Below are 23570 nucleotides of genomic sequence, written 5' to 3' on the forward strand. Positions count from 1 at the left end.
GCGCGAACCAGGGACCCTCTGCACACAACAACTGACACCCACAAAGCATCGTTACCCATCGCTCCACAAAAGCCACGGTAACAACTACTTCAAGGTCTCAGAGCAAGTGACGTCACCGATTGAAATGCTATTTAGTGCGCACCACCGCTAACTAAGCTAGCCGTTTCACATCTGTTACAATAGCACACACACATGTACACGATAGCACACACACGTTTAGTGAGTTTAAACGAGAGAGAATTTTTATTTCGTGTTAAAACTGTCAGAGGTGGTGAATTAGTATACATGATAATTGCTCATTCATATTATACCTGTCCACTAAAGAAATATAGAACTCTGTGGTCCCCTATTCCCCAACAGGGTGGACAGAATAATTTACCTGTCTGTGTGGATGGTGGAGACTAGGCTAGGCAAAAATAAGATGATTGGCAGTTGAAATATAAACATGGATATTTATCTCAATTTACAGGGTGGCCAGACAGTGTGACAGACACAGTGTGGAGTTGATGACAACAATATGACTGTCAGGTGGAGCTGCTTGATAATAAAGATTCTAGAGGTGACCATGGGTTAAGAGTCGGAATGGAGAATAACATCTAATGAAATAGCTGGTTTGAATGGCAGCTCTGGTGGCACAATAAAGTAGAGAGTCAAGTAGTACTGCTTCTATTACCATATCACACTGTAATTATGGAGATGTGACCAACACACCGGCTCACATTATATAACATGTAATTGTTGACAAATAGTGAGTGTGTCTTGATTCGCATGTGAATGTGTGCTTCCCAGACAGTAGAAAAGGGGGGCATGGCGTTATGTGGCTATAACAATCACGTAGCTGTCATGTGGAGGATGGGGAATCTGAAAATGCAACAGGTTAAATACACGCGTCGCTTCTGTCAAGACAAGGACAAGGCAAGCTCAGCCAGCAGAAAGTCCCCCAATCAATAACTTGTTGAGAAACAAGTGGCAGCAGATGCAAGGAAAGTATCTGGTCAGACAACGCAGTGTTTTGGGTCACAGCACACTAAGGCTAGCAGTAGTCTGTTCCCTTCAGCAGAAAGAAGAGATCACAGTGAAGTGGTAAGGTAGAGCCAGGGAGACAAAGGCAGGCCTTTCTAGTCCTTTTCAAAGAAAGTTCCTAATTGACTTACATGGCTGTTGAGCAGGCTGCTTTTGTGAGTTGCAATCCCTTCCGACTTTTGGAGGTTTTCAATCGCCATTTCAAGCTAAAGAAAAAAATGAGCATGCAAAAATTGAAACAGGATGTAGAAAAAAGGAGGAAAACGAAAGGGGGAAAACAAAAACAAAACAGAAAGGAAATAAGAAGGTTAGCAGCAGCCAGATCTCTGCATTTCCATTACCCTCAGTCAATGTTGCAGCCAAATTCATTATTGGCTGAAAAAGCATGCAAATGAGAGGGACTCAAGGGGTTAAGCTGCTGACTGAAGGCCCTCCTTGTCTGACACTAATGTATGCAAATAGTCTCTGCAAACAGGGTCACAGGTCATTCCATGCGCAATGACAATGAGTCGACAAATTCCACCTAACACCCAATGAAAATCACCACACAATGCAAAACTTGAGAAGTTATATGTAACAGTCACTGTTGCAATCCATTTAGAACACAAATACAGTCCTAATATAAAACACCTCCAACAGGAGCAATGTATTTCCATATCATCCCATCTTTCCATTTGTTATCCCAAAGGAACCATTTCAATCAATTGACCAGATCATTTAGACTTTTTCCGGCGGTATCATGGACTAGCGAAGAAAGGAGTTAAACTAGCAGGCACAGCGAATGACAAAACTTGAGAAGGAAAAATAAGCAGGCATCCTTCCAGAGTCTAAGGGCTGTTGGCCAAATGGTAATGAGGCCCAGGGGTTGCTTTGTTTTGCAGGGCGCTCAAGTGCCTGTGAAAAACTCTAAAACAAAGCATAGCCAAATTACTCAAACCAGCCTGCACCCTGCTTCCCCTGTCCCGCTTCTCCTGTAACACCATGGGGCACTGGGAAGGCTGAGGCCCACCCCAGACCCAGGTTTCCCTGAGGCTCAGCAGATAGGCCAGGCAGGCAGTGGTGAGGATAGTCACACCAGCGTGCGTCACAGGCACAGTAGGGAATGTGTCTGCTACAGCAGGGCAATTTGTTTGTTGGTGTAACTAATGATTTATACACACACTTCAGAGAACACTTCAATCCATGCACGGCTTAAAAAGCTGGTTAGTAATGGAAACCATCCCTCATGTTTGGGATGAGTTGGAATAACTGACTCTCAGACATGGGCATTCATTTCTAAAGGTGTTGGTGCCTCTTCAATTCCATATGGTTTGATGGACTTACATAGTCACATCACAATCATTTCACGGAGATACCTACTGGACTGGAAACTTAATTCTTCCTACTAAATTCATAAGTCCCAACAAGGACACAACAAGGACACAGAGTATGTAACTCATCCAAGGTGCTCACCATAGCAGAGGAGGAGCGGGAGGAGTGTGAGGCGTGGTGGCGGCCTCCCTCCATGCCCCCGCCGTGGATCAGGTAGGTGCTGCCACCTGAGATGATCTGACTGCCGCCCACATCCATGGTGATGCCCACCATGCCGTGGGGCGGCACACCACTGGCGGAGGAGACCACCGTCGTGACCTGGGAACCCCCGCCCTGAGAGTCAAAATAGGCTCCTCCACTGCCCTGGCCATACAGCTGGGCCTCAGGGTTATAGGAGTAGGCTGTCCGGCTGGAGAGAGAGGTGCCATAAGTTAAAAGGTATGACCTCAGATCTATACAGAATGAAACAGCAATCCCATAACATTACATTCACTTAGTTTGTTTTTAATTATAATACTACACATCTTACATTAGGGGTTCAATTAGCTTTAAAAGCAGCAATATGACATTTTTGGGGTGACATGACCATATTTACATAAAAATATGTGTTATAGATCGGTCATTCTCTTCGAAAGCAAGTCTAAGAAGCGGTAGATTGGTTTAATTTTTGTGCTTACTTTCAGTTTTGTACACCAGCTTCTAACAGCTGAAAATGCAATATTTTTGGTTATGTAAAATATATTACAGTGGTTTAGATGGTACAATGATTCTCTACAATATACTTGCTTGTTTTGTCACATAAATTCTAATAGTTTGCCTATTTTCAGTTTTTGCAACCAGGAAATGGCAGAGCGATTTCTACCTAGAATACCATGAAAAGATGCACTATTTAGAAGTATTTTAAAGCACGCTGGAACACATTCCATTGCCTGAAATGAAAAGCACCGCAGTACTTACATGGTTCCATTAGTGTAAACTGCTTCTCCCCCCTCTCCCACATACTGAACCTGGGAGGGGTAGACATGATGGATCTGCTGGACCTATGGAGAGAGAAACACAACCATTGAGCATTAATTGTCATCAAGAGGGAGTAATCACTTCTAGGCTGTTTTTCATTCTTTGAAATTAGATAAAACATCTATGATTGTGCGTAATCAAAATAGAGTAACTCATGTCTTCCGTAATCATAATATTGATTTGGGCGGCAGGTAGCCTAGTGGTTAGAGCATTGGGCCAGTAACCGAAAGATTGCTAGATCAAATCCCCGAGCTAATAAGGTAAACATCTGTCGTTCTGCCCCTGAACAAAGCAGTTAACCCCGTTCCTAGGCCATCAGTGTAAATAAGAATTTGTTCTTAATGGACTCACCTAGTTAAATAAAATACAAAATGTAAAAAAAATATATATTACCACAGTGCTATCAGTAGGTGGCAGTGGGACTGAAGTGTCATAATGAGAAAAAAGAAAATCCCTGCTGAGCACTTGAAGCACACCTGATTGAGCTCTAACAGCCATTATATTAGTTAGAAACCAATACCATTCAAAAGCAACAACGCTTACAATACAGTGGAGAATGTGATTGGTATCATGTCTGATGCTACTGTGGTGGAGCCATGCTGTGCATGTGGATAAAGCCCGACTGAGTGTCCTGGTGGCTGGAGAGAAAGAAGGCGGGGTGGTGAGGAGACAGTGTGTACCTGCTGAGGGACCTGTTGCAGCCGGGGGACTGACAGCTGCTGCACCTGCGCTCCCTTCTGGGCTGAGCCTGTGGCCTGAACCAGCACCCTCTGGGAGGGGGGAGGACACGCACCATTATTGGTAAGCACATAAGATGCACATGCAAAACACACACTATGCCTATCGACACAAAAAGAAAAACTACAAATCCTTAAGCCCATAAAGAGTACCAGATAATCACAAACATGGAACTTGACTGGATTTTTGGTAGAATATCCTTCCTTATTATATGTACACTGTGGCTTGCGCAAAACCTTTAAGACAAGTATGAAGTGAATGCTGGTGGGAAAGACTATGCTTTCCTATCCAGCAGCAATGCAGCCTTACAGTCAACATATTTTTGTGCAAGTCCATTCTAGGCTTTCACTAATTACAGGAGACCACAATGTTTGTTTGGGACCAACGTTCTTCTTTGGCGGTTGCAGAAGACCACTCCTGGTATCCCTCTTCAGGGTAGTGTTGATGGAGATGTGTTCATGACAAAAATAAAATTGACATTTCCGATTATAGAAAAAAAAAAATGTTGAGGTAAACTGCAGTGTAGTATAGGCCTATAGTTCAGCACTGGCTTCTCTCAAGCATAGCCAGCTGTCAAGGCATATATGATACACTATCCAAAAATATTAACATAAGGATATTTACTGCTTGGTTTCTATGGATTCTCTCATCAACCCATGTCCTTTTCCCAGAACTTTGAACAGCTGTGGCAATACAAGGTTATAGGTCCTAATTGTACTAATGAGAAACCCCTGCCTAGCCAGATCTGATCACACACATCAACATGATATCCAATCATTCATGATGCAGTCAGCCACATCTAGGCAAATGCTTGTTGACATATTTTTGGGGTTCTTAATATACTGTAGACTGGAAATAAATTCACATTAAAAGGATTGCTCTGCAGTATAATACATCTGGTATAAATGAGTAATGAAATCAACAGGGTTGTTGAGAATTCCCTTTTAACATTCTGCTGCTCTTCCCCAGTGCATGGCGTGAGGGGCTTGGTTCCCCTGGGGAGAATATTGTGTGTTGGGAGTGAGGTGGGATGCTGTGATGTAGAGCACTGTGCAGGGCTGTTGTGATGACTGTTAGTCATGACCGCAGTAAAGTTCCACGTGACCATTGAGTCATGGTAATATACATTTTTGCACTCTGGACATGCTTTGGTAGTACCCAACTCAGTAACAACCAACAGGTCCTAATGGCCTGGTACCTAGGGCTCTATTGTCCCTCTAACCACTGACGTCAGTGCAAATGCAATCTAAAGTCACATCAAACACTTATCACAACAGTAGGTCTATCATACTTACATAACTGTGATGATCAATTTGAAGAAAGAAGTTCAACAGCAGGTTGAAACAGTGTAAAGCATGGTTGTTGTGGATGTTGTTTCAAAGCATAACAACGAAATGGACAGCACTATCTAAGGTGATGATTAATTCAAAACGCTCATTGGCATATTATTATTTTGCCATTATACAATACGTACCCTACGGCATATTACTCATTGCAAAAAAAACTAAAATGATTTAAGATGACTTTGGTACATAATTGGTCTGGCCTATACTCCAACATTTAAAACATTTGTTTTTAGTAATCGCCTTTGAGTGTGGACTGTATTATGTATACTGGATGAACTGGTTACCTTATGCTACGCTCCAAAATGTCAATCAATGAGTCTCGGAGAGAACATAATATAGCCATAGACAATGCTGTTGGTTCATTGATTGTGAATTTGATTTTGAATAGCTTAGTAACAGGGAATGTTTTATATTTTCATCATTAATTGGGCAACACATTACCTTTAGCTACAGAATATCTCACCATGTGTTTCCATCTCCTATACTCTCCTTTATTCCATTCTCGAGTGTACAGACGGGTTGTCATTATTTAAAAATTGGACGGTATGACGGGGAGGCCATAAGGTGGCAACACATACATTCTAAGTGATTTCAATGGCTCTGTCTCCATTCTGATTGTTTTAAACTGGTCAACTTCAAAAACATTTTTAATGCACTTTCAGCAATTGCTGCATTACCTACACTAATTTGAGAATTTCCACACTGCCAAGTAGGACTGCACAATATGGGCAAACAATCAAAGGCCTTATTTTTAAGCAAATTTTGCAATTTGGGTGAACTGTTGGAATCATGGAACTAGAATGATCATTCAAATTCCATAGAATAAAATAGAGGGGACTTGAATACAGTGTTTGACGTGACAAATGAAAGTGCCAGGGAGGAGTTATTGTTACAGGGTAGGACGTTGACAATTAAACAACAGGTGGTTCTAATGCTGATTGGTTAAAACCGCATTCCAGCCGGTGTCTATTCCGCAAGTTACCACAGGATCTATCTATCTATATATATATGAAGTAAAATGCCTATTTACTCTGTTCTGACTGCGCAATCCACTGTCTCTGTCCAACCAGGCACTTTATAAACTTGATCTCCACTATAAAAATCTAGACATTATCTCACATTTCTTTTAGAGTAACATTTAGTTTTCAACAACAGAGATTTGTAAAAACCTTGCTGTCTGTCTCTCTGACATTTGCAACATTGAATTTGAAACAATCTCCAGCTGTCCCATAGTAATGACCGTGTCAAGATCTGGACGAGACAAGCAGGCAGTGCTTCAGTCAGTCGAAATCATGAATCAGCTGGCAGAATTTTTATAGATATATACAAAGAAATATAATGTGGTGGAAAAAAATCCAAATGAAAACAAAGTGCAGCTAGATTGCAGTCTTTTTTTAGTTAAGTGATTATGTTAGCTGTGTTGTTGGCTAGCTCCTCTGAACAACAGTGTCCTGACGAGAGAGCACATTTTCTATGCCAAGCAAAATAGTGCCCCATTAGCTCATTGCTATGGATGTATCCAAATACATGTGACTAGAAAACAGCTTAAACAAATGCAAATGCTGCTACTGTTGTTATTCTGGCTGCACTGTTTGACGTTACTGTAAGTTAGCTGCAGTTGGCTAGCTAGCAAGCAAGGGATAAGAATGTTGCCAGCCAATATGGCAATGGAACATTTCGAACGAACTGGGTTGAGTCCATTGATACAGAAAAACTGGATTGAGTCTCTGGCACCCGAACCGATAGAACGAACAACCAGCCGGCTTGGGTAGCAGCCCTAGATGTGTGTCAGGACTATATCTTGTGGAAGGATTAAATAGTATGATTAAATTAATCAATTAACATTAATGAAAATGTCAAAAATCATTATTTGAATATGTTGGTAACCCGGGACTAACACCCGTTCCAATATATTCTCCAAACACCGGCATTGAGGGCATTATCACTTAAGTGTTTCCTAGGGCACCCTATAATATTTAGCTACATTTAATGTTCTCTCAGCTTCTCTTCTTCTTTGATTTAGAAGATACTGTTTCACAAACATGCTGATTTTGGTCTACACCATCACTGGTATTATCAGGCTGTATAGCTAATTACATTTGCTGACTCAGTACATTTATTAGCTAGCTATCGATTAGCATTAGTGATTAGCAGCTAACAAGATTTAGGACCAACTTGCTAATAAAATACAAATGAGCTGTTTGCAGATGTAAGAAATACAAACTAATAATGCAATTATAGAACGCTAGTGGATTTATATTAAGAAGCAAAGTGAAAACAGCATCTGTCATCAAAATTGTTGCATGTGCTACATTCACCATGCAGACTGAACACAAGTGTCTAGTGCTCGAGGAACAAATGCGCTCCTTGAGTGAAGGGGCTAGGTCTGTGTGGAAAGTGGCATAGAGAGAGAAGACTCAAGTAGCAAAGTAAACTATAAAAACGGATGTTACACGGTGTATCACATTTAACAAACTAAACATTTAAATACCGTTATAGTAGGTAAAGAAAAAACCCAAGTATAATAAAATAGACCGTAGGGAAAGCACGCGGCCTCCATTCGCTATTCAAATCAAACTTTATTTGCCACATGCGCCGAATACAACAAGTGTCGACTTCACCGTGAAAATGGTAAAGTCAACCTTAACCAACAGTGCAGTTCAAGAAACCATTTACCAAGTAGGCTAAAATAAAAAGTAACAAGAAGAACGAGGCTATATACAGGGGGCACCGGTACAGAGTCAGTGTGCAGGGGTACAGCCTAGTTGAGGTAATCTGTACATGTAGGTGGAGCCGAAGTAACTATGCATAGGTTAAAAAAAAAACAGCAAGTAGCAGCAGTGTACAAGGGGGAGGGGGTCAATGTTAATTGTCCGGTGGTGATTTTTATGAATTGTTCGGCAGTTTAATGGCTTGGGGGTAGAAGCTGTTGAGGAGCCTTTTGTTCCTAGACTTGGAGCTCCGGTACCGCTTGCCGTGCGGTAGCAGAGAAAACAGTCTATAACATGGGTGACTGGAGTCTGACAATTTTATGGGCTTTCCTCCGACACCGCCTTTTATATAGGTTCTGGATGGCAGGAAGCTTGACCCCAGTGATGTACTGGGCCGTTCACACTACCCTCCGTAGCACCTTACGGTCAGATGCTGAGCAGTTGCCATACCAGGCGGTGAGGCAACCGGTCAGGATGCTCTCGATGGTGCAGCTGTAGAACCTTTTGAGGATGTGGGGGCCCATGCAAAATATTTTCAGGGGAAAAGGTTTTTTTGTGCCCTCTTCACGACTGTCTTGGTGTGTTTGGACCATGATAGATCGTGGGTGATGTGGACGCCAAGGAACATGGAAGCTCTCAACCTGCTCCACTACAGCCCCGTCGATGTTAATGGGGGCCTGTTCGTCCCACCTTTTCCTGTAGTCCACGATCAGCTCATTTGTCTTGCTCCCATTGAGGGAGAAGTTGTTGTCCTGGCACCACAGACAGTTCGCTGACCTCCTTCCTATAGGCCATCTCATCATTGTCGGTGATCAGGCCTATCGCTGTTGTGTCATCAGCAAACTTGATGGGTGTTGGAGTCATGTTAGGCCACACAGTCGTGCGTGAACAAGGAATACAGTAGGGGACTAAGTACACACCCTGAGGGGCCCTAGTGTTAAGGATCAGGAAGACATATTACTGCCTACTCTTACCACCTAGGGGTGGCCCGTCAGGAAGTCCAGGATCCAGTTGCAGAGGGAGGTGTTTAGTCCCAGAGTCCTTAGCTTAGTGATGAGCTTCATGAGCACTATGGTGTTGAACACTGAGCTGTAGTCAATGAACAGCATTCTCACATAGGTGTTCCTTTTGTCTAGGTGAGAAAGGGTGGTGTGTAGTGCAATTGAGATTGCGTCATCTGTGGATCTGTTGGGGGGGTATGCAAATTGGAGTGGGTCTGGGGTGTCCGGGAATATGCTGTTGATGTGAGCCATGACCAGCCTTTCAAAGCACTTCATGGCTATTGACGTGAGTGCCACAGGGCGGTAATCATTTAGGCAGGTTACCTTCGCTTCCTTGGGCACAGGGACTATGGTGGTCTGCATGAAACATGTCGGTATTACAGACTCAGTCAGGGAGAGACACTTGGTCCGTGCAGGCTTTGAGTACACATCCTGGTAATCCGTCTAGCCCAGTGGCTTTGTAAATGTTGACCTGTTTAAAAGGTTTCGCTCACATCAGCTACCGAGAGCATTATCACACAGTCACATCCAGAACAGCTAGTGCTCTCGTGCATGCTTCAGTGTTGCTTGCCTCGAAGCGAGCATAAAAAATAAACGCATTTAGCTCATCTGGTAGGCTCGCGTCCCTGGGCAGCTCGCATCTGGGTTTTCCTTCGTAGTCCGTAATAGTTTTCAAGCCCTGCCACATCTGACGAGCGTCAGAGCCGGTGTAGCAGGATTCAATCTTAATCCTGTATTGACGATTTGCTTGTTTAATGGTTCGTCCAAGGGCATAGCAAGATTTCTTATAAGCGTCCGGATTAGTCCCTCGCTCCTTGAAAGCGGCAGCTCTAGCCTTTAGCTCGATGTAGATGTTGCCTGTAATCCATGGCTTCTGGTTGGGATATGTACATAGTCACTGTGGGGGATGACGTCGTCGATGCACTTATTGATGAAGCCGATGACAGGTGGGGTATTCCTCAATGTCATTGGATGTATCCCGGAACATATTGCAGTCTGTGCAAGCAAAACAGTCCTGTAGTGCGGCATCTGACCACTTGCCTAGTGAGCGAGTCACTGGTACTTCTTTCTCTAGTTTCTGCTTGTAAGCAGGAATCAGGAGGATAGAATTGTGGTCGGATTTACCAAATGGAGGGCAAGAGAAAGAATTGTATGCATCGCTGCGTGTGAAGTAAAGGTGGTCTAGGATTTCTCTCCCCCCGGTTGCACGTGTCATGCTGGTAAAAATTTGGAGAAGTGCCGCTTCTGGGTGAGCATTTTCTTCTTTGATTATGGCCTTAACAGAGTTGGTTGAGAGAGGTCTTAATGCCAGCTTCGCTTTGTGGTGGTAAATAGACTGCAACGAATAATACAGATGAGAACTCTAGGTAGATAGTGTGGTCGACAACTTATCATAAGGTATTCTACACCTCAGGCGAGCAATACCTCGAGACTTCTTTAATTAGACATCGCGCACCAGCTGTTATTGACAAAAATACACACATACCCCACCCCTCGTCTTAGAGGTAAGTGCCGGTGCATGGAAAATACCGCCAGCTCTATCTTATCCGTTTCTTCTTTCAGCCACGTCTCGGTGAAACATAAGATGTTACAGTTTAATGCCCCGTTGGTAGGATCATCTTAATAATAGGTCATACATTTTATTTTCCAACGACTGCACGTTAGCAACAAGAATCAAAGCCATTGGTAGTTTACTCGCTTGCCTCTGGCTTCTCAAAAGGAACCCCGATCTGGGTCCCCTTTCCCAGCGTCTTCTTCACGCAAAGGGCATGGCTCTGGGCCTGTTCAAGTGAAAGCAGGATATCCTTCTCGTCGGACTCATTAAAAGGAAAACGTTTCTTCCAGTCCGTGGTGAGTAATCGCTTTTCTGATGTCCAGAAGTTATTTTCGGAGAGACGGTAGCAGCAACATTATGTACACAATAAGTAAAAAAAATAAGTTCTACAAAAACGCATTTAAAAAGAAAATTGCACAATTGATTGAGAGAATGTAAAACGTCAGCCATGTTCTTCGGCGCCATTCGATTACATATAGATGACATGCATTTTTCCCCTGCCCCTTTTATTTGATAATGAGCCATTCTAAATCTAAACTAATTTTACATATTAGTAAAGACAAGATTAAATTGAAAATTGTCTGATGGGTGAAAATATGATCACTAGATGAGAGAACAGCTATGCAGCCTGAGGCAAGGAACAGGGCGCAAGCTTATTTAGCTATTTTATCAAATCATCAATAGTCTACAGTCATACCACACAGCCCATATACATTTGATTTCTAAAACATTCTAAGGTTTGTATCATTCACAACTAAAGTTGTCAAATAACTCTAAATCTAGCATACAGGAGTACTTTCAAAATGTTAACTTGTAGCTCAACATAACCACTTCATACGCGCACTCCCTCTGTAAAGGGAAAAATATCCTTACTATTTTATTCAGCTAAGTTGAATTTATAGTAAGAAGAATATAATTTATGTCACAAATTTATAAGCATATCTTGTCAGCTAAATGACCAAGCCTACAGCCTATGGCATGGAGCATAGCCAGATAACGTAGGCCTACAGAAGGCCAACTCCTATTCTGTTCTTCTGAAATACATTTTATACATTTCCTTTAGACCTGACTAAAATAATGTATTTATTGTGATGTGTATATTAAATTAAATGTTTTAAATGTAGAAGTTCCAAAGGCGTGCATCAGCGGCTCAAATGTGTGGAGGCGTGGATATGTTAAATGTTAATTAACGGTCAATAACCAGATGACAATAACCAGCTCACAAAATTATGTCATGACCGCCACAGCCCTAGTACTGTGAGGTAGGGTTATGTTTGAGTGAGAGAGACCCACTGCGCTGCATGTGAGAGAGTACAGCCTGGTTTTGTATATTTATTTATTAAGGATCCCCATTAGCCAAGGCAGCAGCTACTCTTACTGGGGTCCAGCAACATTAAGGCAGTTCTATACAATTTAAAATACTACATGACATTTCATAACATTTTTCACAACACATTAAGTGTGTTCCCTCAGGCCACTACTCTACAATACAAAATACATGTGTACGTGTGTGTGTAGAGTGCGTCTTATGTGTAAGCGTGTGTCTGTGTCTCATCACAGTCCCCGCTGTTCCATAAGGTGTATTTTTATCTGCTCGCATCAGTTACTGGATGTGGAATAGAGTTCCATGTAGCCATGGCTCTATGTAGTACTGCGCACCTCCCATAGTCTGTCTATTCTGGACTGTGAAGAGACCTCTGGTGGCATGTCTTGTGGAGTATGCATGGGTGTCCGAGCTGTGTGCTAGTAGTTTGAACAGACACCTCAGTGCATTCAGCATGTCAACACTTTACAAAAATAAGTAGTGATGAAGTCAATCTCTCCTCCACTTCGAGCCATGAGAGATTTACATGCATATAATTTAATGTTAACTTTAAGAGCCAGCCGTGCTGCCTTGTTCTGAGCCAATTGTAATTTTCAGAGGTTCCTCTTTGTAGCACCTGACCACACGACTGAACAGTTGTCCAGGTGCAACAAAACTAGGGACCGTCTTGTCGATAGTGTAGTGGTTTACCTGTTGTGAGGCTGGGACAGGCTGCACCACGGGGGCCTGGGCGGAGGTGGACGTACGCAGCGCCACACTGGACGACGAATCGGACCCTCCCTCTGAACTCTGCATGCTGGGAACCTACAGGGGAGAGAGGGATGAGGAGGGACAGGGAAGAGGAGGAGTGAGCACTAGGATATGCAAGAGACAAGATGCACAGCCCTGCCAGACAGGACAGGAGAACAGACAGCATGCATCCCTACTCAGAGCCAGGCCTGCACATGTGCTGCCATGCCAAACAAATGGGCTTTTCACAGCATGCCTGAGAGAAGGGCCAGGGCTTTCATATTGCCCCGGGGGGGTCCAGACCAGGCTCGAGGCCCCTGCCAAGTCACACGGAGTCACCTCAGAGCCACCTTACTTCTGGCCTTTATTACTGGAACATTAACACTGGTAAAGCCAGCAACACTAAACAGCTGCTTAGTAGAAGTCCAGCTGCTAGGAAAGAAGCAGGTGGAAAAAGTTGAGTTGAAAACAGTTGTGAGTATTGTCAGGCCCGGTCCTCCAAACTGTAAACACTCTCGAACATTGGAAGAAAATATGCACAGCATGGCAAAAGGGAGTGAGAAGAGCAAGAAAAAAAAAAAAGTGACAAAGGCTCTCTCTTTCAGAGAAAGAAAGAGGGGAGAGGGAGGGATAGAAAATAAAATAAAAAACTTCCACAGCCCCCAAAGAAGAGAGAGAAAAAGAAAGAAAATGGCCGTGGGGCTCCTACCCCTGCCAGGGTACTGACGATATGCAGCGTTTGTTTCAAATGAGAGCAGTTCTCTGGGGGCTCCAATAATCCAGCTGATATCAGGAAATTCCTCAATGCTTTGTAAACGTTTGCCGGTTGCTATGGTGAGGAATCCATGACGACCAACCCCAACTCTGCCCCGCTCTCCTCCCTCCCGCCACTGTTTCATCCTTTCTCTTATTTATAAAGCTCATGCACAGGAACTTTCGAGTGTGGCCACAAAGCAAGGGAGATGGAGGGGGGGGAGGGGTTGGGGGTCTTGCAGGAGGGAAGGCACCACACCTCTAGAAGATCAGGAGCTAAAACAAATTACGCCTAATTAGTCAGCAGACATGGATACGTATGGAGTGATTTCATAACCAAATGAAATTGTATTTGAATTCCATAATTCTGAATTTGTTTTATGATACGGAATTTAACATTTTTGCATTTGTAATGCACAAATTGGATCATTGAATGAAGACATAACTTATATTTCATGATTTAAAACGGAATTTAATTAATACATTTAATGGAATATTCAAAATGGTAGATATCATACACTGACAGTGAATACTGTTTACAAACTATAATTTCAAGTTAATCAAATATATATATATATATCTTTGATTATCACACACACTGCTCAAAAAAATAAAGGGAACACTAAAATAACATCCTAGATCTGAATGAATGAAATATTATTTTTAAATACTTTTCTTTACATAGTTGAGTGTGCTGACAACAAAATCACACACAAATTATCAATGGAAATCAAATTTATCAACCCATGGAGGTCTGGATTTGGAGTCACACTCAAAATTAAAGTGGAAAACTACACTACAGGCTGATCCAACTTCGATGTAATGTTCTTAAAACAAGTCAAAATGAGGCTCAGTAGTGTGTGGCCTCCACGTGCCTGTATGACCTCCCTACAATGCCTGGGCATGCTCCTGATGAGGTGGTGGATGGTCTCCCGAGGGATCTCCTCCCAGACCTGGACTAAAGCATCCGCCAACTCCTGGACAGTCTGTGGTGCAACGTGGCGTTGGTGGATGGAGCGAGACATGATGTCCCAGATGTGCTCAATTGGATTCAGGTCTGGGGAATGAACGGGCCAGTCCATAGCATCAAGGCCTTCCTCTTGCAGGAACTGCTGACACACTCCAGCCACATGAGGTCTAGCATTGTCTTGCATTAGGATGAACCCAGGGCCAACCGCTCCAGCATATGGTCTCACAAGGGGTCTGAAGATCTCATCTCTGTACCTAATGGCAGTCAGGCTACCTCTGGCGAGCACATGGAGGGCTGTGCGGCCCCCCAAAGAAATGACTGACCCACCGCCAAACCGGTCATGCTGGAAGATGTTGCAGGCAGCAGAACGTTCTCCACGGTGTCTCCAGACTCTGTCACGTCTGTCACATGTGCTCAGTGTGAACCTGCTTTCATCTGTGAAGAGCACAGGGCGCCAGTGGCGAATTTGCCAATCTTGGTGTTCTCTGGCAAATGCCAAATGTCCTGCATGGTGGACGTCGGGCCCTTATACCACCCTCATGGAGTCGGTTTCTGACCGTTTGAGCAGCCACATGCACATTTGTGGCCTGCTGGAGGTCATTTTGCAGGGCTCTGGCAGTGCTCCTCCTGCTCCTCCTTGCACAAAGGCGGAGGTAGCGGTCCTGCTGCTGGGTTGTTGCCCTCCTCCACGTCTCCTGATGTACTGGCCTGTCTCCTGGTAGCGCCTCCATGCTCTGGACACTACGCTGACAGACACAGCAAACCTTCTTGCCACTGCTCGCATTGATGTGCCATCCTGGATGATCTGCACTACCTGAGCCACTTGTGTAGGTTGCAGACTCCGTCTCATGCTACCACTAGAGTGAAACCACCGCCAGCATTCAAGTGACCAAAACATCAGCCAGGAAGCATAGGAACTGAGAAGTGGTCTGTGGTTACCACCTGCAGAACAACTCCTTTATTGGGGGTGTCTTGCTAATTGCCTATAATTTCCACCTGTTGTCTATTCCATTTGCACAACAGCATGTGAAATTGATTGTCATTCAGTGTTGCTTCCTAAGTGGAAAGTTTGATTTCACAGAAGTGTGATTGACTTGGAGTTACATTGTGTTGTTTAAGTGTTCCCTTTATTTTTGAGCAGTATATATCTACTTCACATTTTCAGATGAATTTAAAGAACTGAATCTGAATGCAGATTCAAAACCAGAGATATCCTTGTTCTTTGCCAGCCAGGAAAGGTAGAGGAGAACAGATTGAATCTGGGTACCTAGTAAGGATCGGACGGCGAGTGGGTAACCTGCCTTTACCATCGGTCCTATTTGCCAACGTACAATCATTGGGTAATAAACGAGCACGTATATCCTACCAACAGGACATTAAAAACAATATCTTATGTTTCACCGAGTCGTGGCTGAGTAACACAGCTGGCGGGTTTTATGCTTTTTCGGCAGGACAGAACAGGCGTCTCTGGTAAGACAAGGGGTGGCTATGTATTTGTAAACAGCAGCTGGTGCACGAAATCTAGGTGCTTCAGGAAGCATGGGGTGAAATCTCTTCAGATTACCTCAACAAATTTTGACAACTAGAATGCCAAAGGTCTGTAATTGCTGCAAATGGAGGATTTGACAATTTTTGGGATTTTTTGACAAAAACAAAGTTTGAAGGACAATTATTATTTCAATTAAAAATCATTATTTATAAACCTGGTCAACATCTTGACTAGATTTCCTATTCATTTTGCAACTCATTTCATGTACGTTTTAATGGAAAACAAGAACTTTTCTAAGTGACCCCAAACTTTTGAACGGTAGTGTACATAACCCTACCAGAAGCTGTGGATTAAAGGCAACATCCACAATAAAGGGCAGAGCTGCGCGTTCAAGGAGTGGGACTCGAACCCGCAAACGTAAAAGAAATTCCGCTATGCCCCCCCCCCCCGAAGATCCACCAGGCGGGCAAAGCGCCAATAAAGGACCAAGAATCGTACTATACCGGCTCCGACTGCTCGGCCTCTGACCACAAGGTACTACACAGAGGGTAGTGCGTACATCGCTGGGGCCAAGCTTCCTGCCATCCAGGACCTCTATACCAGGCGGTGTCAGAGCGGCAAGTGGTACCAGAGCATCAAGTCTAGGTCCAAAAGGCTCCTTAACAACTACTACCCCCAAGCCATAACACCCCTGACTAGATAATCAAATGGCTACCCAGACTATTTGCATTGCTGCTCCCCTCCCCCTTTATACTGCTGCTACTCTAATATCTATGCATAGTCACTTTACCTACATATTACAGTACCGCAATTACCTCGACTAACTGGTGGCCACGCACATTGACTCTGTACGGGTACCCCCTGTATATAGCCTCGCTATTGTTATTTTACTGCTGCTCTTTAAGGACTTGATACTTTTATTGATCTATTTTTTACTTATTTTTTTAACTGCATTGTTGGTTAAGGGCTTGTAAGTAAGCATTTCACTGTTGTAGTCGGCACATAGAATGAACGCTCTCTGTGGCAAACAGAACCTTCTGGGGGTTTCTGAAGCCAATGTGGCAAGTTGTGCAAGCTAGCCAGCTGCAGTGTCAACCATGTAGCTTGATAACGTTAGCTAGGTTAACCGGTCAGTCCAGCGCAGCACCCTCCCAAATCCATTGCTCTCCCTTTTACTCCGTGTGTGTGTGTGTGTGTGTGTGTGTGTGTGTGTGTATATATATAAATGCCATTCTGTTTTTATGACAAGAACTATAAAGCACATGTCATACAGTCAGTGTATCATCTCCGTAAGCTTTTTGTGCCACATACTAGAAATACATTGTGTGTGTGCGCCTTTATTTACAGCTTGTAGCGGCACAACCGAGGGTGAGAAAAATAGGCCAGCCAAGAAAATAAATACAGTGGAGAGGAGAGGTTCGCAAGAGAAGGAAAATACAGTGGAAAGGAGAGGTTCGCAAGAGGAGGGTAAATCTTACTTTTGCAAGAAAAATATGATTTAGTCGACTTTGGCAATTGAGTTCTGCACTGATTATTTATTACCAACATTCTTACCTAAATACCTACGTGATGTTTAACTACATGCTGAAATGTGTCATGATTGATAGTGAAATTGATGTTGTAATAATTACCTGACTCTCCTGGATATTTCTTTCAGAGTGAAATATGAATCACACTTGTAAGTCTTTAGTACGCATTCACCACCACATGTACTTGAAACTATATTGTGAAATAAATTTTCATTAAGGCTATTGAAATTGTAAAATTATTCCATTGTCTCGAGTACCATTTACTTGATCAAATTAAGCACACTGATATATATTAAGTCAACTTTGAATAAGACAGTCATTTAAATTGTACAGCCTACAGACTGATGTCAGTCTTCATTGGAAACTACCTGTGCTGGATGACATCTGCAAGACCGTGCTGGCAGGCTTAAATAGTGCAATTAATAAGTTGTTCTTTTTGTTTGCTGTCACAGTTTATCAGAAGGCGTAACAAATAACTAATTACAAATTTAGTATGGTATTCTGACCAGATACTTTTTTACTCAAGTAGTTTCTTAAGAGGGCTACTTTTACTCGAGTAAATTACAATTAAGTACCGATTTCCAGTACTCTACCCACCTCTAGAAATTCTACATAGCCCAACTATAATATGTGGCCCAGCATCCACACTGGAGGAAGATGTATCGTTCTACAGTAGGCCTACATCTGTCAATCAACTGATGGCCCAAGTCAGCTCATGAACTCAGCCAGGGAAACACAGCAGCCTATTATTAGTTCACACCTTTCATTATGTAACAATGGAGAGGCTAACGGTTAGCCTACAGAATGTCACCTAATGGAAAATAAACAAAAAATAATAACGGCCTATTGCAACCATCAATGGCACTAGATTATTGAAAGCTGATGTCTCGTTAAACCATCATAGGCACACAGCTGATCTCAATTGCAACCATTATTGGTCACCTCATTACAGCTCCCTAAAAAGATGTTGGTGTTACTTTAGTTAGAGATCTGTACATAATGACGAGATGCTCATGTCTCCACCCTAATAATTAGGGTTAGGAAGTATCCAGATTTCCATACCGTTTCTGTACCACCAAATGTGCACACATGGGGCGCTATAAACAAATATATATGTATACACAACAGGGATCCTGATCCAGGAGGGGACGGAATGTCTTGGCTGTAACCAAGAAGGGAGGTGACCAAGACTATTTGCACCGCCCCCTCCTCCTTTAGGCTGCTGCTACTCTGTTATTATCTAAGCATAGTCACTTTAATAACTCTACCTAAATGTACATATTTCCTCGACTAACCAGTGCCCCCACACATTGATTCTGTACTGGTACCCCCTGTATATAGCCTCACTATTGTTATTTTACTGCTGCTATTTAATCATTTGTTACTTTTATTTATTTTTGATATGACAACAGCCAGTGAAAGTGCAGAGCGCCAAATTCAAACAGAAATCTTATCATTAAAATTCCTCAAACATGCATGTATCTTATACAATTTTAAAGGTAATCTTGTTGTTAATCCCACCAGAGTATCTGATTTCAAATAGACTTTACAGTGAAGGCACCACAAACGATTATGTTAGGTCAGAGCCAAGCCACAGAAAAACACATGTTTTTCCAGCCAAAGAGGAGTCACAAAAAGAGATAAAATTAATCACTAACCTTTGATGATCTTCATCAGATGACACTCATAGAACTTCATGTTACACAATACATGTATGTTTTGATCGATAAAGTTCATATTTACACTGCTCAAAAAACATAAAGGGAACACTTAAACAACACAATGTAACTCCAAGTCAATCACACTTCTGTGAAATCAAACTGTCCACTTAGGAAGCAACACTGAATGACAATCAATTTCACATGCTGTTGTGCAAATGTGATAGACAACAGGTGGAAATTATAGGCAATTGGCAAGACACCCCCAATAAAGGAGTGGTTCTGCAGGTGATGACCACAGACCACTTCTCAGTTCCTATGCTTCCTGGTTGATGTTTTGGTCACTTGAATGCTGGCGGTGCTTTCACTCTAGTGGTAGCATGAGACGGAGTCTGCAACCCACACACGTGGCTCAGGTAGTGCAGCTCATCCAGGATGGTACATCAATGCGAGCAGTGGCAAGAAGGTTTGCTGTGTCTGTCAGCGTAGTGTCCAGAGCATGGAGGCGCTACCAGGAGACAGGCCAGTACATCAGGAGACGTGGAGGAGGCCGTAGGAGGGCAACAACCCAGCAGCAGGACCGCTACCTCCGCCTTTGTGCAAGGAGGAGCACTGCCAGAGCCCTGCAAAATGACCTCCAGCAGGCCACAAATGTGCATGCGTCTGCTCAAACGGTCAGAAACAGACTCCATGAGGGTGGTATGAGGGCCCGACATCCACGGGTGGGGGTTATGCTTACAGCCCAACACCGTGCAGGACATTTGGCATTTGCCAGAGAACACCAAGATTGGCAAATTCGCCACTGGCGCCCTGTGCTCTTCACAGATGAAAGCAGGTTCACACTGAGCACATGTGACAGACGTGACAGAGTCTGGAGACACCGTGGAGAATGTTGCAGGCAGCAGAACGTTCTCCAGCTTGACCGGTTTGGAGGTGGGTCAGTCATGGTGTGGCATTTCTTTGGGGGGCCGCACAGCCCTCCATGTGCTCGCCAGAGGTAGCCTGACTGCCATTAGGTACCGAGATGAGATCCTCAGAACTCTTGTGAGACCATATGCTGGAGCGGTTGGCCCTGGGTTCCTCCTAATGCAAGACAATGCTAGACCTCATGTGGCTGGAGTGTGTCAGCAGTTCCTGCAAGAGGAAGGCCTTGATGCTATGGACTGGCCCGTTCGTTCCCCAGACCTGAATCCAATTGAGCACATCTGGGACATCATGTCTCGCTCCATCCACCAACGCCACGTTGCACCAGACTGTCCAGGAGTTGGCGGATGCTTTAGTCCAGGTCTGGGAGGAGATCCCCCCAGGAGACCATCCGCCACCTCATCAGGAGCATGCCCAGGCCTTGTAGAGAGGTCATACAGTCACGTGGAGGCCACACACACTACTGAGCCTCATTTAGACTTGTTTTAAGAACATTACATCAAAGTTGGATCAGCCTGTAGTGTGGTTTTCCACTTTAATTTTGAGCGTGACTCCAAAACCAGACCTCCATGGGTTGATAAATTTGATTTCCATTGATAATTTGTTTGTGATTTTGTTGTCAGCACATTCAACTATGTAAAGAAAAGTATTTAAAAAGGAACATTTCATTCATTCAGATCTGGGATGTGTTATTTTAGTGTTCTTTATTTTTTTGAGCAGTGTATATCAAAAAATCTCAGTATACATTGGTGCATTTATGTTCACTTGTTCCAAAAGCATCCGGTGATATTGCAGAGAGCCACATCATTTTACAGAAATACTCATTATAAATGTCGATGAAAATACAAAATAGTTAGACATGGAAATATAGATACACTACTCTTTAATGCAACCGCTGTGTCAGATATGGAAAAAGCAAACCATGCAATAGTCTGAGAACGGCGCTCAGAAAACAAGAGATATCCGCCATGTTGGAGTCAAAAGAAATCCGAAATAACATTATAAATATTCACTTATCTTTGATGATCTTCATCAGAATGCACTCCCAGGAATTCCAGTTCCACATTAAATGTTTGATTTATTCGATAATGTCCATCATGTCCAAAGAGCTACTTTTGTTTGCAAAGTTTGTTTGGTAAACAAATCCAAAGTCATGAAGCGCGTTCCCTAGTTGCAGATGAAATGCCAAAAAGTTCCATTACTGTCTGTAGAAACATGGAATCAATCTTTAGGATGTTAACATAAAACTTCAATAATATTCCAACCGGATAATTATTTTGTCTTCAGAAAAGCAAAGGAATGCAGCTACCTCATGTGAAATAGTAACCGGAAGGTTGCAAGTTCAAATCTCCGAGCTGACAAGGTACAAATCTGTCGTTCTGCCCCTGAACAGGCAGTTAACCCACTGTTCCTAGGCCGTCATTGAAAATAAGAATTTGTTCTTGACTGACTTGCCTAGTTAAATAAAGGTTAAAAAAAATTGAGCTGTTCTTGCCATAAATATGGACATGGTCTTTTACAAAACTCTGTATTACACCCCCCAACCTTGTCACAACAGATTGGCTGAAACGCAATAAGGAAAGAAATTCCACAAATGAACATTTAACAAGGCACACCTATTAATAGAAATGCATTCCAGGTGACTACCTCATGAAGCTGGTTGAGAGAATGCCAAGAGTGTGCAAAGCTGTCATCAATGTATTTTTATTTGTTAAATACTTTGTTATTTCATAGTTGATGTCTTCACTATAATTCTACAATGTAGAAAATAGTAAAACATTTTAGTAAAACCTTTGAATGAGTAGGTGTCCAAACTTAACTGGTGCTGTACATATTCAAACTATCATATTAAATTTACATTTAATAATTGAACACAATTTTAAATAGATTAATTTAATTTTAATTCATATATTCAATTTGTGCATTACAAATTAAAATATTAAACTCTACACAATCAATTGGAACTGAAATCAAATTTAAATACAATTTCTGTTGCCACTGAAATCGCTCCTTAGACATGCCACTCCCATTACTTATTCATCCTCAGGTCAATCAGTTGCCAGGAGGAGCAGACTTAAAATTGGAACTGCCAGTGTTAAAGCAACATGAAATCTTAGTAAAAATCTGTTCATATACACCCCCAGGAAAAATGACATTTTCTGACATGAGAGCACTTAGATATGGTAATTTTCACATTTTCATAAATTCAAAGGTTTGGGAATGACGTAGAGTAAGGCATTTGTGAAAATTCTATGGCGTGTTTGGACAATTAATAAACACTGTAGTAAATACAACCTAATAAAAACATTTGTCTCGTCCAAGACCGGAGTCTAAGCAGACCGCTGTGCCAGAGCCAATTAGAGCTACAAAACAAATAAACCATTTACCACACAGGCCTGCCATCATTCACTTTGAACTAGACTGTATATTAACAGTTAGTAGCAACAGCACAAATTCAGATTAGAACACATTCGCCAAAGCCACAAAATAAAGGGATTTCTGAAAAAAACCACGGGAGTCCTCTAACATTTGGGAAATTTTACAGTCCTATTGATCAAATAAAGTTTTATTGGTCACATACACATGGTTAGCAGATGTTAATGCAAATGTAGCGAAATGCTTGTTAAAGAAAAACAAAAACATGGAAAGGTAGGCGCTCACACTCATTTACGCACATCAACAACTAATGCTAGCGAGAATGCGATGAGCTAAAAATCTAACCAGCGAACATTAGATAAACACTCAAACTTTTTCAGCTAATTGGCCATCAAAATTGCACTGATAAACAATGGGGAATAGTAGCCTGCTCATTCTTTCTGCAGCTTGCCTGCCAATGCATGCTTGTCCCAACCCAAGTTTTGACAACTGAATGGGAACTTGCCTGCCTGCCCGCTCATTTGATCGACGCCAAATACATTTGATTGACGCCAAATACATTTGATTGACAACTAAAGGATGCGTTCAAAGTGCACTCTGGGTCGTTCAAAAATTCAGAGCGTACACTGCACTATAGAGAGTGGATGCGCTGGCCGAGAAGTAAGGTTAATCTGAGCGTTCCTCACAACGGCAGTCAATCCCCAAGCTAACTGGTTAAAGTTGGCTAGCTACTTCCAGACAAATGAGAGAACACCTCACTCTGACCATTTTACATGCCCTAGCAAAGGTGGTTAGGCTGTTTACATTATGTAGTCATTAACATTAACTAGAGCGTTAGTGACTAACTGTGCTGCTGGCAACAATGTAATTACTTGTTTTGCCAACGTTTACTGACACTGGTCATATTCAGCGAGTGTTGCACGTTCATAAATTCATCAGTTATTTAGAGTAGACAGTGAATTTACAAAACGCAAGAGATATGCTAACTGGATAACAGTCGTTAAAGTTCAGCATAGCTAACTAGATTGCAATAAATGTTAAGCGCTTTCCTAGCTAGCAAACTAACTAACCAAATGACACCTGCATCTCTAGCCACCAAAAAACAATATGCGGGGA

General features: G+C 42.6%; 1 protein-coding gene across 3 annotated transcripts in view; it reads right to left on the reverse strand.

Annotated features, from left to right (window-relative positions):
- rfx2 (regulatory factor X, 2 (influences HLA class II expression)) overlaps positions 1-23570 on the reverse strand; it is a 62413-nt gene that overhangs the window by 20012 nt on the left and 18831 nt on the right. For 2 of the 3 annotated variants that reach the window (XM_042322121.1, XM_042322123.1), the window contains 5 exons: positions 12717-12830; positions 4032-4121; positions 3292-3374; positions 2476-2743; positions 1155-1229 (listed from right to left, as the gene is read on the reverse strand). In XM_042322121.1, the coding sequence (XP_042178055.1) occupies positions 1155-1229; positions 2476-2743; positions 3292-3374; positions 4032-4121; positions 12717-12830 (630 nt within the window). The remainder of the gene's footprint in view (positions 1-1154; positions 1230-2475; positions 2744-3291; positions 3375-4031; positions 4122-12716; positions 12831-23570) is intronic. The other variant, XM_042322122.1, reaches the window with a different exon arrangement.

Source organism: Oncorhynchus tshawytscha, linkage group LG05 (assembly GCF_018296145.1).
Source record: "Oncorhynchus tshawytscha isolate Ot180627B linkage group LG05, Otsh_v2.0, whole genome shotgun sequence".
Taxonomy (NCBI): domain Eukaryota; kingdom Metazoa; phylum Chordata; class Actinopteri; order Salmoniformes; family Salmonidae; genus Oncorhynchus; species Oncorhynchus tshawytscha.